The sequence below is a fragment of the Haliotis asinina genome, chromosome 8, assembly GCF_037392515.1.
Source record: "Haliotis asinina isolate JCU_RB_2024 chromosome 8, JCU_Hal_asi_v2, whole genome shotgun sequence".
NCBI lineage: Eukaryota > Metazoa > Mollusca > Gastropoda > Lepetellida > Haliotidae > Haliotis > Haliotis asinina.
Genome location: NC_090287.1, coordinates 47,256,468 through 47,273,104, shown reverse-complemented (window position 1 = coordinate 47,273,104; position 16,637 = coordinate 47,256,468). Strand labels below are relative to the sequence as shown.

General features: G+C 39.4%; 1 protein-coding gene across 3 annotated transcripts in view; it reads left to right on the top strand.

Moving 5' to 3' along the window:
- LOC137293797 (baculoviral IAP repeat-containing protein 6-like) overlaps window positions 1–16,637 on the top strand; it is a 166,692-nt gene that overhangs the window by 119,649 nt on the left and 30,406 nt on the right. For 2 of the 3 annotated variants that reach the window (XM_067824541.1, XM_067824539.1), the window contains exons 40-46: window positions 1,330–1,865; window positions 2,460–2,659; window positions 4,904–5,048; window positions 6,461–6,697; window positions 7,245–7,373; window positions 8,667–8,828; window positions 11,954–12,124. In XM_067824541.1, the coding sequence (XP_067680642.1) occupies window positions 1,330–1,865; window positions 2,460–2,659; window positions 4,904–5,048; window positions 6,461–6,697; window positions 7,245–7,373; window positions 8,667–8,828; window positions 11,954–12,124 (1,580 nt within the window). The remainder of the gene's footprint in view (window positions 1–1,329; window positions 1,866–2,459; window positions 2,660–4,903; window positions 5,049–6,460; window positions 6,698–7,244; window positions 7,374–8,666; window positions 8,829–11,953; window positions 12,125–16,637) is intronic. The other variant, XM_067824540.1, reaches the window with a different exon arrangement.

The following is a 16,637-nucleotide window of genomic DNA, read 5'->3' as shown; positions in this document are numbered from 1 at the left end:
TATCCGATCCTCAGATATCCGTAAAACTCGCCTTCAGAACGAAAATTCCTTAAAACGTTTTAGATTACTCACCTATCTGGAAATCCGGTTTCTGTAACCGCACGGTCATTTTCACATACAAAACACTAAATTATGTGCATTTTTTGTGTCGTATATCCGGATGGTTGAGCACCTGTATTTTTACGCACGCGATTACTGAGGGCCTCACGTGCTGTAACATGAAAGAAGTCGGCAGTCTTTGAAGCGTGAAAAGATTAACAACCTCCGAGTAGCAAGGTGTCACTGATTTCATTTTGAGGCGAGTCAATTTGTGGGTCACTATAATTAATTAATCTGGATGATCAAGCAAGCCTGGACAGCTGTGAGCAAAAAGACAATTGCTAACTGCTTTCGTCATGTTGATATTATCCAATCAAATGAGGACCCACAAGAAGATATGGCCTTGCCGGAACTTTGCGATGCACTACGATCCCATGCACAAGTTGCAACTGTGACTATTACTGCCGATGATCTTGTGAATGTTGACAGTGACCGGCAAAAGTCCTCTCGCTTTTCTATACTGCCAGTGCAAAAGGCTATGATTGATTACTTCAAGCGAGCATAACTGCATGAACAGGTATGAGACATTGTATGCACTGATATTTGTTTATGTGTAATCAATAAAGATTATGTCTCATGCCTACTATGTTTGTTTCTTTGTACGTTTCTTTAAACGTTTCTTTGTACATATGGCCAATGGTTATCCAAAAATTTGCTTATCCAGACAATATCAATACAAACACAAGTGTGCGGATAAATGGGACATGACTGTATACATTCTTGTGTTGGTAGGGTCGTGGGAAAGAAAATGCATTCTATGCATGTATTACTGGTATGTACATACCTCTCAACAGGCTGTAATTTTTTGGGGAAATAATTATTTTAGTAACACCTGTAAGCATGGCAAAACTTGAAGATGTGGTGAATATCATGTCTGATGCTCTTTCACGTTGGTTTGGTTACCTGGTTACCTTTTACGCTTGAAAAGATGTATTTATTTGATTTCACCATTTCTTACTATTTGTTATGGTGTATTGTGAGGTATAATCAGTCAGTTTTGTGATAATTATCTCCTTGCAAGTTGTCAGGCTACACTCACAAATCACTAAAGTTTTAGCTTACCTCACCCCATCCCCACCTCATTCTCCATCCCATACTGACCACCTCAGGTTATCCTTCTCTTTTCTAGGAGTTCAGTTCATTTTGACTAATTATTGCAATAAATTAATTTTCCCTCAGTTACTAATGGATATCAGTGATCTTGATAATTGTTCCTTTCTCTGTTGACAGCTGTTTGTATGAATGGTCTTCAATGCTGCCATCTGACTCACTGCTGAAGAAATCACTTGACTATGTTCTATGTGCTGCCTGCCACATCCAGCCAGAGTTTTTCACAATGATACTTGAGTGGATGGGAATAATTATCAATTTTGATCACAGCATGAATGCCTCTATATCAGATGATTGCAAAGATAGTTTCCAGTTTCATCAAGGGACAATGACTGATGATTCAAAAGAAGCTAGTCATGTGCCACCAAGATCTGCAAACTCACCACCTATCACATTGCAAGAATTAAGTCACATGATGCTAGATGAATCAAGACTTGCCACTTTAGCCTTAGTTTGTAAGTCGCCTGTTGCCATCAAACAGCTCCTGGACTCTGGTTTCCCAACAGTTCTAGCTCAGTGCTTGTATGAATTCTGTAAAAATGAATTTGTTAGGATGTCAGAGAATAATGATGCAGGCAACAGCCGAGGTGGAACAAATGTTGTGTCAGAAGGAATCACTGTCATTAAGGAGGAGACCCCAGATTTAGCTGAAACAGGTGAGGTAACCTTCTTTGCTCATCTGATGGGTATGTAACAGCTTGACAGAAGACAACAAACAATAGAGATTAACATGTTGTTAGTATTCATGTATATAATTCCTAAGATGGTGAGTACTATAAACTATATTGATTTTCTCACATCCCTCTGAGTTATTCCTCAGGTGTTGGGTTGGCAGGGGGAGAGGAAAGAAGAGATGTCCATCTGTCCAAATCATTGTTTACGGAGCCTAACTCAAAAGTTCAATATTTTTCTGAAAAAATTGGTAGATGTAACAAACAGAACCTAAAGTGGTTCCTTTTGGGCTATTTACAGAGTTTTCTCATTTATATATATTTCTGGGCTTCCATGAAACGTTTTAGACTTAGTCTTAAAGGGAGGAGGGGTGGGCTTGTTTCCAGAGGGTAAATTGAAAACCGTTCCATATTTTTATGCAAAACTCAGTGGATATATCAAACAACCCAAAGTGGTGCCCTTTATCCAAAATCACCTGTTGATTTACTTGTCTGCTTGGAACAGATAAGCATGAGAGCACTTTTCAGTGAATGAAACAAATGCTATTTCAATAAAGCATTAAGTTCTGTTTGTTTCAGACAAGTCATGGTCACTGAATGGGCAACTGGTTGCTGCAATACTGGAATTCTTTGCTGAAGTTAGCTCAGAAACGTTGATGAAGGACTGGGTTGGGAGCCAAGAGGGCAGTGTGTTTTGGACGATGCTACTCACCATGCTGTGCAATACATATTCACAGACAGCTCATCCAGCAGTGCATGCTCCACAAATACAGCTGAAGGTTTGATGAAGTCCATTCTTTAATCAGTGTTTCATACTTGAAATTGTCTTCATAGATGTAAATCATACACAGTCAAGTCTCGTTGATCCGTTTATGCAACTTTATCCAACTCTACTGTTGGTAACAATACTTTACTTTCATTTATTTAGTCATGCAACGGATGATGTCAGATTAACGAGACTTGACTGCAGTTTATGACAACATACAATATTAATTGTTTTTTTCTTCTTTTTTTGCTGATGCATGTATTTCTATGACCTAAACTGTTGTGCAAAAATTGTGCTTGCACAATACCTTTGGCTGTGAAATTATAAAGAAATGTTGAATATCAAATTTCCTACCCTTATGGTGTAAATTCTGGTGCAAACACCTGGGAAGTTTGAATAAAAGGATTTTCAAACTTATCCCATCTCACCTTATGCAGCTGTCCTCATTCTCTATGAAATGTGCTCTGAGCTGAGTTGAATCAAATCTTACTGGGCGAGGACCACCCGACCTCTGCCCCCACCCTGACATTGGCACCTGTCAGTCATCTCCATGCTTGTGCTGCATGCTCCGATGATCACATGATGATCTGTACCTGTCATTTGTGTCAAGATCATTTAGTTGAGGGTCAAAATCGGCTTTCAGTCGACTTGTAGAAATAACAATAAAAAACTGGTATGTGTTACGAGTGGTGATCGATTGGCCAATCACTCACTTTTAATCGATTGCATGCGTTGGTAGCGATTGGCAAAGCAGGCGGGTGGGTTATACCAAAGTGTCTGACCTTGTCTAGATATATTGTACTGTGAAGTGTTTCAAGTGAGGGGGTCATCTAAAAATTTTTATATTTTTATCCCCCTAGCATGTAATGTGTGGGGATATAGTTAACGCCTTGTCTGTCTGTCTGTCCATCCATCCATCTGTAATCATTTTGTTTCCGGAACATAACTCTGAAACCGTTCCAAATTTTAAGACCAAACCTGATAAACTCAGAAACCGTTCCAAATTTTAAGACCAAACCTGATAGATATAATAATCTCAACCTATAGTTGTGCTTTTTGCTATTTACAGAGTTTTGGCATATTTTTTTGTTTGTTTATTTTTCCATGGAACATTTTGGTGTTAGTCTAATGGTGGTGTGGGCTTCATGTCAAAAATCGTTAAATATTTTTCTGCAAAACTTGGTAGATATATCAATCAGAACCTAAAGTGGTGCCTTTTGCTATGTACAGGTTTTTGTGATTTATCATTTTCTTGGTTTTCATGGAAACGTTTCGGACTTTGTCTCAAAAGTGAGAGGTGTGTTTTGTTTCCAGAGCACATCTCAAAAACTTTTCAATGTCTGTCAGCAAAACTTGGCAGATATTTTGCTCTTTACAGGATTTTGTGATTTATTATTTTCTCGGTTTCCATAGAAAGGTTTCACACTTTGTCTCAAAATGTAGGGGTGGGCTTCATTTCCAGAGCAGAACTCAAAAACCATTCAATATTTTTCTGCAAAACTTGGTAGATATATCAATCAGAACCTAAATTTGTGCTTTTTGTTATGTACAGGTTTTTGTGATTTATTGTTTACATGGTTTCCATGGAAACTTTTCGGACCTAGTCGGAAAAGTGCGAAGTGTGTTTCATTTTGGGAGCAGAACTCAAAAACTTCTTGATATCTGTCAGTAACACTTGGTAGATATGTGTGACAGACCCTAAAGTGGTGCCTTTTGGTATTTACAGGTTTTTGTGATTTATTATACTCTTGAGTTCCTTGGACACATTTTGGACACAACTCAAAAACCAGTTCATATCTTTAAATGCATCTTGGCAGATATATAAGGCAGATCTTGGAGTGGTGCATTTTACTGTTTACAGATATATTTCTATTTTTCATAATTTCCATGGAAATGATTCAAACTTATCTAAAAAAACATCAAGTAACCTTCAGATGATTTGTCCTTTCAAATATGTGGGGCCCGGGGGGATATGTCATCTTCTGATGACTCTTGTTTTAATAGCACTATTTGGCCTTGTTCTGTCTTAGAGATTTTATGAAAAACATGTCAGTAATCACTCATATGCTATTTTTGTAATTCAGTCCTCTGAGTTATTATCTGATTTTTACATGATAATAAATACACCAAATAATATTGGGAATCACCATTTTGAAACCCCATTTTCAGCACTGATGATAGTGGCTTTTGTCAAGCAACAGGACATTTCCTGTAGAATTCAGAAGTGTATATGTGTGTGTGTGATATATCTTTACAGGTAATGACTGCAGAAGAACGGTCAGTTCTTGAGTCATCAGCTGTACATTTCTTCACGAGAGTTATATCTTGTCACTCCATCAACCAGCTCTTTTTTGCCAAAGTATTGTGTGATGTCATTCGAGAGCAGGGACATGCCAGAACAGGTAACTTAATTTCTTGTGTTGTATTTCACAAAAAAAACTTCTAATGTCTTTCATTGGATTTGTAAAATCTCTTAGCTTGTGTGTCTTGTTTGAAATGGGCTGTGGGATAACCTAGTGGTTACAGTATTCGTTCATTATGCCAAGGACCCAGGTTTAATTCCCCACATGGGTTCAATGCATGAAGCCCATTTCTGTAGTCCCCCTTGGTGATATTGCTGGAATGGGGTGTTCCCAGTCTCCCAGGTGTTAAGTGGTGGATGGACGTCATTATTATGAAAAAGGTGGTCGGTTTCCCAGTGTAAGCTTATGATGGTTTATCACGATCACCAAAACCAGTACAAATTGAACCAGGCATGACAATTGAGAAATGCATATGTTTTTCATCTACTTCACTATGACATAAGTGAAATGCATTTTTTTTGCATATGTTTGGCATGTGACATATGAATATGGATTTTATGTTCACACATAGCAACAATGTTGTAACACATTTTTATGCACATTATCAAGTTACAGTTGATGACATGCATCGTCAGTGAACTGGATAGCTCTTTTGCGGCCTTTTCTCACTAGATATTTCTCTCACTGAGCTTTCTGGGACATACAACGGCACCATGCTGAAGTTGAACAGTTGTTGCTTCACTGTAGCTTTACTCGGTCTTGAAAAACTTGATCTTGTAGAGGTTGGGATGAGAAAAGGCTGTGATCTTTGTCAACTTGTTATGCCAACACTTTACATGGATGGTGGTTAGAGGGTCCATGGTGTCATGATGATTCCATGTTTGCCACCCAGTAGTCCATAACATAATCTCCAATCTTCAACACCCAAGCATCATCCAGGGGTGTTTTGTCAAGGGCATTAACCCAAACATCGCCGATATGGCCAACAGGAACCAACAATAAGATATTGGCCTGTTTGATGAGGTGGTTCATGTCGTCACTGGAGTAGTGGGTAAAGAGTCCAGGACACATGTTGAAGGTGCCATCACAGAAAATTGTATAGGTATGGGGTAGATGTTGGAGTGTCAGCGTTGTCGCAAAGAAGTAGATTTTGTCATCAGAATGGATGAGGAAATCGGGCTGGGAAGTAGTTTTGGTGTAGAGGTCAGGATCACTGAGAAGAGATCATTGTTTCGGTAGTGTTGGGATATATTTCACTCTAGATCGGTAGAGTGATTATACACAGCTGTGTGTGGGAACATGAGCCACCAAATGACTGACTCCACTAAAATTGGATTGCCCCAATGAATCCTCCTGTTGTTCTCCACCTGACTGACCTTGTTGTTTTAAGAAATGTTGTGAAACCGAGGATAATAATGCTAAAAGTGTAAAACCCAACACACTCACTCACACTCATGTTTGAAATCATTTTGTTTATGGTCTTCTTGAAGTAAAGTTTTTACTCCTTCCAGGGGCAATAGTAAGTGCTGTACCACTTTCTGGCTTCACACGACGCATCTTACTGCAAGTGTTACTGGAAGATGAGCGAATCTTAGTGGCATTTCACTGTACCAGTGTTCAGTGCCGACTGCAGACTCTCACTTCAGGCAACCAGATTCATCATCCTCAGTATGGTGCAGGGCGGAGCTACAGAACAGTCATGCTCAACATAAACACTTCATGTGGAGATGCACTCAACAAAGTTGCAGGTATGCATATCAACATTAATTCATAAGTAACTGTTACCGATGCATTTCATAGCTGTGTTACAGATTCTTCATCTCATCTAGGTCTCAGTTTTCCTTTCACATTTTAGATAAACTAATTCCATCTGCTTGCTGAGTGATCATGAGAATAACAATAAAAATACCATTGTAAATCCTCTGAAAAGCCATGTTGAAAAATAACTATTTATGGTCATAACTCAGCCATTTAATGTAATTAAATGTCTGTCTGTCCGTCTGCAATCATTTTGTTTCAGGAGCTCAAAAGCCATTCAGTATTTTTTGCCCAAAATTGGTAGATATAATAAACTGAACCTATGGTTGTGCCTTTTGCTAGTTACAGATTTTTTGGCATTTTTATTTTTTTTACTCCCCCCACCTCCCGGCACGTAATGTGGTTGGATATAGTCGATGCCTTGTTTATCCGTCCATCCGTCTGCTATCATTTTTATCCATGCTGACATGTTTGGTACTATATCCCAAGAGCATTTATATACAATATGTTCACTATTATTCTATTGCTGCATTTCAGATGCTCCCGTGCTGACAACTCCCTTCCTTGATGTAAAGGATGAGAAGACAAAGAGTAACAGTAGTGATGAAAAGATAGACCCCAGTGAGTTAGGGCTTGAGATGCTGGAATACCTGTCTAATGCTGCAGGTACCTGGCTGATCAACAACATATAGTTTTTATCTCCCTGTTATCGTTTTGTTTCAGGAGCATAGCTCAAAAACCATTTAAGGTTTTTAGACCAAAATTGGTAGATATGATAACTGAACCTATGGTTGTGCCTTTTGCTATTTACAGACGTTTGGCATTTGTGTTGATTTTTTTGTTTTCCCATGAAACGTTTTGGTATTAGTCAAATGGAGGGATGGAATTCGTTTCCTTAGAAGAACTCAAGAAATTGCTAAACTTGGCAGATATGTGAGGCAGACCCTAAAGTGGTGACTTTTGCTATTTACAGATTTTTGTGATTTATCATATTCTGGGTTTCCATGGGAACGATTCAGACCTTGTCACAAAAGGGATGGATGGGCTTCATTTCTGGAGCACAACGCGAAAACTTCTGAATATCTTTCAGCAAATCTTGGCAGATATTTGAGACAGACTCTAAAGTGGTGCCTTTTGCTATTTACAGGTTTTTGTGATTCATTACTTTCTTGGTTCCCAGTGGAAGCGTTTAGGACTTAGTCTCAAAATGGAGGGATGGGCTTCATTTCCGGAGCGGAACTCAAAAACTTCTTAATGTCTTTCTGCAAAACTTGGCAAATATGTGAGGCAAAGCCCAAAGGTGTGCTCTTTGCCCTTTACAGATATGGCTTTTATATTTCTCATGATTTCCATGGAAACAATTCAAACTTAGTCTGAAGAACGTATTTGGTCTGAAATATGTAGGGGTCAGGGGGATATGTCATCTTCTGATGACTTGTTAGTTTTCCCAGTTTCCATGGAGACGATTCAGACTTAGTCTCAAAAGGGAGGGATGCGCTTCATTTGCAGAGGACAATGTGAAAACCATTTGATATCTATCAACAGATCTTGGCAGATACATGAGATAGGTCTTGAAGTGGTGCCTTTTGCTGTTTACAGATATATGGCATTTACATTTTTTGTGATTTTCACGGAAATGATTCAAACTTAGTCTGAAAAAACATGATGTAACTGTCAGAGGAGTTGTTCTGTCAAGTGTGTTCGGGCCGGTATGTCATGTTCTGATGACTCTTGTTTTATGGGTTATTTGTTTGCAACTTTGGTTTGCTTTTTGGTCATGTAGCCTTTATGATAGATCAGCTGTTGCACATTATTTTTTGTGACTGGTATGTGATAATGTATTCAAACAGAAACAAAGAACAATTCTACTACTGATTATGTACCTTCTCAAAACATGTTTTCAATACTAATGGACAGATTTAACATTCTTTTTTAAAGCAGTCTTTGTTTCCACAACAGGTATTTCAGCTAAAGAGCGTCGAGAGAAAAGTCCATCTCCGACAAAGAGCACGCTTCCTCCGCGGCCTCCTACAAGAAGAGGACGACATACACTGGAGGATGTGTCATCTCAGCTCAAGTTTTCCATGTCTTCACTCCAGTTACATCACAAGATTCTCCCAAGTAACCACATTCTTGTTCTTTTTCATAGAGATCGTTCTTGGGGTACATACATGCATTTTCTGCAGCTGAAAATGTGAGATGACAGTTATATCAATGTTTTATGTCTTCCAAACCTAGTTTGGGGAAATGTGATGGCCTCTCAAGCTTATGTGGCATTTGGCAATCACGTGGTGGTCAGAATTTTAGAACAATATCAACAGTGATGATGATTCTTAAAATTTAACTCAAATACTTGATGTATGGTCCACCCGGTGTTTGGTGTATTTTTGTGAGTTACATGTCCAGAGACAGGTACAGCTGCAGGTTGCAATAGTGAATGACATATTTCGTTTTGTTCATCAGGTTCAGCCCACAATCGCGCAGTGAGGGTTGCGAGTCAGATCAAACTCCCATTATCTATGTTCAGTTGCGCGTCCATGATCATGTACAAGTATGAGTTCACTTTGCCTTCGGCGGTAAACCTTCTTGGTGAATTGGACGGTGATCGCCTCTCTGCCGTTGTCGATGTGGCATCCACTCACTTGCAGCCTGTCGCTGTCTGTGGATCGCATGTCCAACCGCACTGCATACTTGTAGGTCAAATACTCCTCGAGCGACACGTCAACAAAATAGAGATCCTTGACCACCGTGTTGATTTCCACTGTGTGTTTGATCTCCGGTAGCTTTTTGATCTTGTCCCACTGCTTGAGACCATTTTTCATTGACTGGTAGGACACGCTGCGATTGAGATCGGATCCAAACTCTTGGGTACATAGCTACAAGGTTCGCCCCTTATCATCAAAGTTTTCTTTAAGAGATGCCCCTCACAAATGGTGACACTTATGTAAGGGTTGGAAATTCGCTGGCATAAACACAATTGAAATCAATGCAGTTGTATTTACATACGACTAAGGAACAGCCCCAAACAGAAATCTCAATGGAGTCAAAGGTATCCAAATTCACATTCAATGCCATTTTTATATCAGAACATTTTGATCTTATTAGCCGCAAGTATTTTCACCGACAATTGACTGAGGACCAGTTGAGTGTCATATCGTGAAAGAGTATATTTTCTCAAAGAATGGGACTGAACCCATTCGTGGAAGATGTGGCAAAAGCACTTAGAACATCCGTAGACAGGTTTCATTTGCAGCAGTTATGCGAAATCAAACTAGAATGGGACATGCATAGAGCGTTGTACAAAAAATATTGCAGAACCGTCTATTATGTGAACAGCGCAGACACTGCCCCGATAGCAACCAGGATGGCATTAGGTGCGACGGGGTGTTGTCCACCTTCATCATTGCACCTGTGGTGCTGGGGATCAAAATAACAGCTGGGGTGATGGGATTGATTGGATTGGTACATGGCTCACAGACTGCAATGCAAAGCAAATAAACATAATGAAATCAGAGTTCTGGCCGAATCAAAGCTTAACACGATAAAAGATCATATGCTTACAGACAGTAAAATCTCAGAAGAGTTCAGTTTGGTGCTCTCTGAACTGGTGAAATACCACAGAATGAAACCAGATATTCAAACCAAATCCCATAAATGTCCTGTCTTCGGCTATGATGAGGAAATATCAGTCAATAGAACAAGGAAGGCAACAGGCCCGAGAAGCCTTGCTTAACCAAACAAATCATTATCGAGGAAGATTCACGAAAAATTGCTTCGCAGACATCAACGCAACATAGTCAACCAGCCGATGTGACTGCCCCGGAAGGACTGCCGAGACCTGCGTGTTCATTCAGCCATGCATTGTTATAGCTGAGCTGAAACACACGCACAGTTGATTTGCCCACAACGCTAGCTGAAAAAAACGAACACCGGCGAGAGCTGCCATTTCATTCGCCTTCAGACAGCTGTCGCCTCCCTAGTCAGCCAACCATGCATCATCATAGCTGACTGTTCCGCCCCCCTTGCTTTGCTTGTTTGGAGTTGTTCCTATACTATATTATGCAGGGGACCCCGTGAGAGGACTGCGTTTGATTCACCTTCAGACGAGTATTGCCTCACTAGTCAGCTGAACAGGCATCATTATTATGTAACAAAGACACACACACACACACACACACACACTAACACGCAGTAAGAGTAGTCACACATAGGAGAAACCCCTGTGACTGTATCGAGGCTGCGTTTTATTAACACTGCGACAGCTCTCACATTACCACAAGTAAGAGAAAGTAGCAACGGAGCTTGAGAACAGCTGAGACCTGGTTTTCATTCACCTTCAGGCAGCTGTCAAACAAGTAACGTATGATCATCTCCCAAAAAAACCCCAAAAACGCACACGGACACACACTGTAGTTATGTGATGACTGCCAAAACCTGTCTTTTCATTCACCTTCTGACAGCTCTCACCTCGCTACAAGTATGTCCTAACGAGATGGTAACAAAACACCCAGTTGCACTTCCGAAAGCTGCGTTTCATACGGCTGAAAACACCTACCACCTTGCCAATATATAACAAGTACAGCAATACATTGGATTGTTAGTGTTTTGCCGGACTGACCAGGCTCACTAAAAAGTGATTATTTCTGACACTATTTGACCAATACACTCTCGATGACTTCATTTGATTGAGACTTAATTACAACAAACAGTTGAACATTTTGCCTTTTCCTAACCGTCCCCATGTTCACTATTTATTTCAGAAAGTCATTTCAGAAACTGTGATTTTACTCAAATTTTGCATGCACATAGGTGAGTGGTATACACAATGATGGCACTGGATGAAGGACGATTAGGTCCTTAATTTCTTAAATGGAGGCCCTGGGATTACCTGGTCCTGTGCCCCCATTGTGTACACTACTACCTTTCCTTCCTCAGTAGATACTCCAGAAATAACTATGAGGTTGCACAATTTCTGTTAGGGAAGATAACTCCTGCATATTTCCTTGAGGACTGCTGTGAAGGAAGACAACACAATACCATCAAGTTTTTGGGGGGATAAGCTAAACCTGTGCATTCAAAAACAAGTTTTCAGAATCAAGTTTTAGAAGTTATAACCCCCCAAATATGATCAGTGTTGATAACGTTCCAAATTTCTAATGCATGCTAATTAGCTGCAGAATGTTTCATGTAGCATATGTATGAGAAACAAAAACAAACATTGAACTTACTTTGTTATTCTTTTTAAGATAAGGCTCTTCCATCAGAGCTGACACTGTCTCAGTTGGTGCATCTTGTGGAACAGAGAGGAGAAGCAATGGCTTCATCTACCTGTTCATGCCTTCAATTAACCATGCGTCTTCAGTCAGCCCGCTTACAACAGATGCACACACGCACCTCAACATCTGTACAAGAACAAGGTATGAATGTAATACTTGCAATCTAGGGTGTGAATCACTATTGTTGTCTTGCTTGAAACTGCCTTCATGGATGTCCTTGTTATGTCACCAGTAAATCATATAGGAGGACATGTATCCATACATCTAATGTTTATCCAAAATCTAATGAAATCAACAAAACCATGTGAACATTTTGAAAAGATATACATCGTATCAGGTATTGTCTTTGTAGGTATGCAAGTTTTCATATTCTGGACTTGTCATTTTCTTAACTCTGAACCTAAGATATGGTGGATACATTATGTGGTATATTCTTAAGACATCTCATCCAAATGCTCTCTTTGTGACCAGCTGGTGACAAGTCACTCTCTTCATTTCAATCTACAGGATGGTTGGGTAAAATGTTTGTGTTTTCAATTCAAGCTATCCTATCAAAATTAATAACTTTAAAAATATTTTAGGCTTGGATTATCTTTGTTAAGGTTTACTTCATCATGTCTAGGTGTTATGGTTGGTTGAAGAATTTGATTTTCTTTATCTTACTCAGAAATACAACAACCAAAGTTGTCATAAGCCCTTAATTGACGTCTAGTCAAAGAAACAAGAGAAATCATTCAACCAAATTACTTAATGCTAGGCCGTTACTATCTGATTTTCCTGTTACCCAAGAAGAAAAGTTTCATTATATTTACAACTTGAAGGAATTCAACAAGAAAGACCTTCAATAATCAGATGTTGAAGATGCTTCACCATGTTCCAGAGCTAAAACAGCTGATTAAATCAGCTAGCAAGCTTTGATCTTTGGGGATATGTACTTATACATTACCATTCATCAAGCATCCAGGAGGGTTGGATGGAGGTTGGACAGATATTGGTCTGCTACTGTCAGGTCATTAAAGACATCCCACATAGGCACAAGTGCTGTCATTTGAAGGCAGATGGCTGCATGGAGCACATAAGTTCCTTTTTGACTTCATCTGAAATTGGAATATAGTGTAACATATGCATACCATCACTAAATAGTCTAAAACATTATCAAGATCCTGTCAAACCAGACCGAGACGGAGATGCAGAGTTAGTTCCAGGATGGCAAGCATGCCAGGGATGCCATCACTGTTCAACTTTCTTAACAGTACTAAGTATTGCGACAAAATGTCTAGAAATATAGCATCAAACATCTACTTTGTGGTTGTATTGGATGCTATGATGTACCTTTGATGGATTCAAGCTTTCATATTCTGGTGTGCCCCGTCATGATATTGCTGGAATAGTGCTAGATGTTATACATCACTGAGCCAGATCACTGAATTGATCCCAGTCACTGAACCATACCAGATCACAGATCTGACAACATTCCACCAAGCCATCAGTATTCACTACCAACAGCTACAGCTTAAAATCATACTCGCTCCCTCACTTGTCAACAGCTATCTTGAGAAAGATACCTGATATTACAATCAGAACTTGTCAACACTGTTTTTTTTACATGTTCATTGTGGATCATGAACTTGCTTCTAGATACAGTCAATTTTACCAGATATTATATTATCGGATATTTAATCTACTATCCAATCTTTACCTTGATGAATGATTTGAAGAATGATTAGGAGTCTAACCTTCAGCATAGATATGAGCTCTACAACCACTCTTTGGTGCATTACCAAACAGGCTTGCTATCCAGGAATTTTTTTCCAATGCTTCACTGAGTCATGTTTCTACAGTCATGGCCTGGTTCATCATCTCACCCTTCCTTTTACATCATCAGCAAGTTTCTGGACAGATGGGTTCAGTTTCCGCACATGGCACAATCAGTGATGTCTTGTCAAGCAGCAAGCATCACTTTGTCTGGATTTTATGAGTTGTCTGCTTAACCGATGACTGTGTTGTCTGGATTTTTTTTACCGTTGCATTCTCTCTACCGAGCAAATGTTCCTGGGGTTGCTGTCTTCTTTTACTTCCATCTTTCCATATACTGAGTAAACATTTTGGTATTTTCACGATCTACAGGCATCTTGTCTGTTACATTTATCTCTCCATCTGGCACACCAACACTTCATTTGGTCAGAGAAGGCGAAAGGGATATTACAGCCTACAATCCTGTCGTTGAGTCCGAGCAGGTGGAACGTATGGAGCTCAAATATCCACTTTAGTTAAAGAGATCTTCTTTTTTTGGTGGTTGTATCAGAGTCTGGGTTGTCTCTGATGGGGATATGATTTGGAATTGTAGATCATTTTTGCCATGATGTTCCGAATTGAAAAGAAGTGCAACAGGTTTGTCGCACTTGTGTGTGATATCAGCATAGTGTTTGTTAGTCGGATTCTGAAACATCTTTTAGCTTCCCCAATATATTGTCTCTGGCAGTGTTTGCAAGTATTAAGGTGTACTACATTGCTTGATTGGCAAGTGTAGCTTTGTAATTTGAAGGCCTTTTTTTTGGTGATGGAACTTGTGAAAGTGTCACTATTGCTTAGTGTTTTGCAGATTTTGCAGTTCGCTTCTGTCGCAGGTATCGTTGACAAACTTGAGTGTCTGTCCACTGATTGGTGGTAGTTGTCTTGAATGGGTCAAAGTAGCTTGACGGTCACTTAGTCAATATCCCTCTGACAATAGAGTTGCAAACTCACTTTGTTCTCACAACAATCCAAACCGGAATTACACCCCTAAACAAGAGGAGAATTGAATCACAGCTTGAGAACACACCTGTGATGTCATAAATAACACTGACACCAAGCATGCACGCCCTTAGTATCTCCATCTGACCAGTACATGCCTTATGAAACTCGTAACCCAGATACACCAAAGCCGATCAGACCCTGTGTAATCTTACACCTTGCTGCAACTTCATTTGGTCAGGTTATGTTTGTCAGATCGCCAATCGTACGAGCTTCATCACCCAGACAGACAGTGCCAATTCTGCTACATATAGCAGTCCATCACCACTGTCATGGTAGCTTGGCTATTTAAATGTTCTTACCTCAGACGATATTCCTTCATCAGGCAATAGTTGCTAGGTTTTCTCAGCTCAGTTCAAGCCTTCACTTAGAGATGTCAACTTCAGGCGCTAATTCATCTTTAAAGCTACTTTTAACATTGCACAAGGCACAACAATATCTGATATTACTTCGTCACTAACTGCAGTTCACCACCATGCTGCCCTGGCAGTTAGGGAGGCTACTGTATATTATAATATGGAAGCTATCATGGATTCACTTCATTGATGCATTGTTTGAGATCTGTCAGTGGATGATGTTTGCCCTTGAAGACCAGTGCATCAAGACCCAGCAATGCATTCCTTCAGTGTTATCTCATTGGCAGGAGCAACTAGGCTTTCTGATATCAGCTCAAGCCCAAACAAACAGGGTAGCTTCAGTTTAAAGCAATTTGTCAAACCATCAGGCTGTCAATCTCAAGGAATTGTTTTGTCTTCACGAACCACTTCCTCCAGTGTAAATGGTGGCTGACTAAATGGCTGAATAAATGAGCAGATGTTGCCCTTCTTACCGACATGATTTTGTATCAGTCATTGCATTACACTATGCAGAAACTTTGACAGTTTCATATGAATTATAAAATCCTTGCATTGTATCTATTTTTAATTTGCTATTTCTTGCTACGATACACTTCCCCTGAATATTCTAAACATATTTAGCCAATGTAAGCAATAATTAGACGGCTGGAAGTCGGAAAATTTCCGAAAATGCTACGCAGTGTAAAATCAGAATTTGTCTTTGTTTATGTTTGAGCACAGTGTTTCGTTCTCATACCCAGTATCTTTCATTTCATTTTATCTAGACAGTTGGTATTTGTGACAAAGACCATTTGTAATTTGATTCTAAGATATATGGGGAATTCATTGATGCATTTGTCACAGCTGACTATGAAATATACATGATGTAGTAGGCGTCTCAATACTGGCCTTCTCGAAACATTATTTTGTAAACACTGTCCAATGTGGTGTCGTTCATGTAAGTGTATTTTCGAAAACATCCCAACTGATTCTGGGTTCATCGGCGATGTTTCAGATTTATCATTACTGGTTACATGAAAACTTTATATCAGTGATCATTATTATGCTATTTTTGAAATTCAGTACTCACAATTTTCACATTTCAAAACATACAGTAACTAATGCTGTGAATCGTGATTTGGTATAGTATGAAAAATGGCGACATTTACGATGGAGCCTATTTTACAAGGTACTTTTAAGCACTTCAGCTTTGTCTGAGATAATAGTGGATGGTATCAAGAACAAGGTATTTTCTGCTGAATTCAAAACTGTGAAGTATATATATATGTGTGTGACATATTTAGAATTTCATTGGATTTCAAAGTGAGGGTTTTAAGAAGAAGGATATATGTGCCCTTGTGGCATCAAGGTGGTTAATATACAGTGTTCCCAGAAATTATTGAGAAAATCTTTTTTTTTTTTCTAATGATGCTAAGATTGGAAAAAGGGCTTTCACTATGCACTAAGCATACTAAATAAGGGAGACAACTCTTGAAGGCTTAGAAGGCAGCTCATTACGTCAAGAG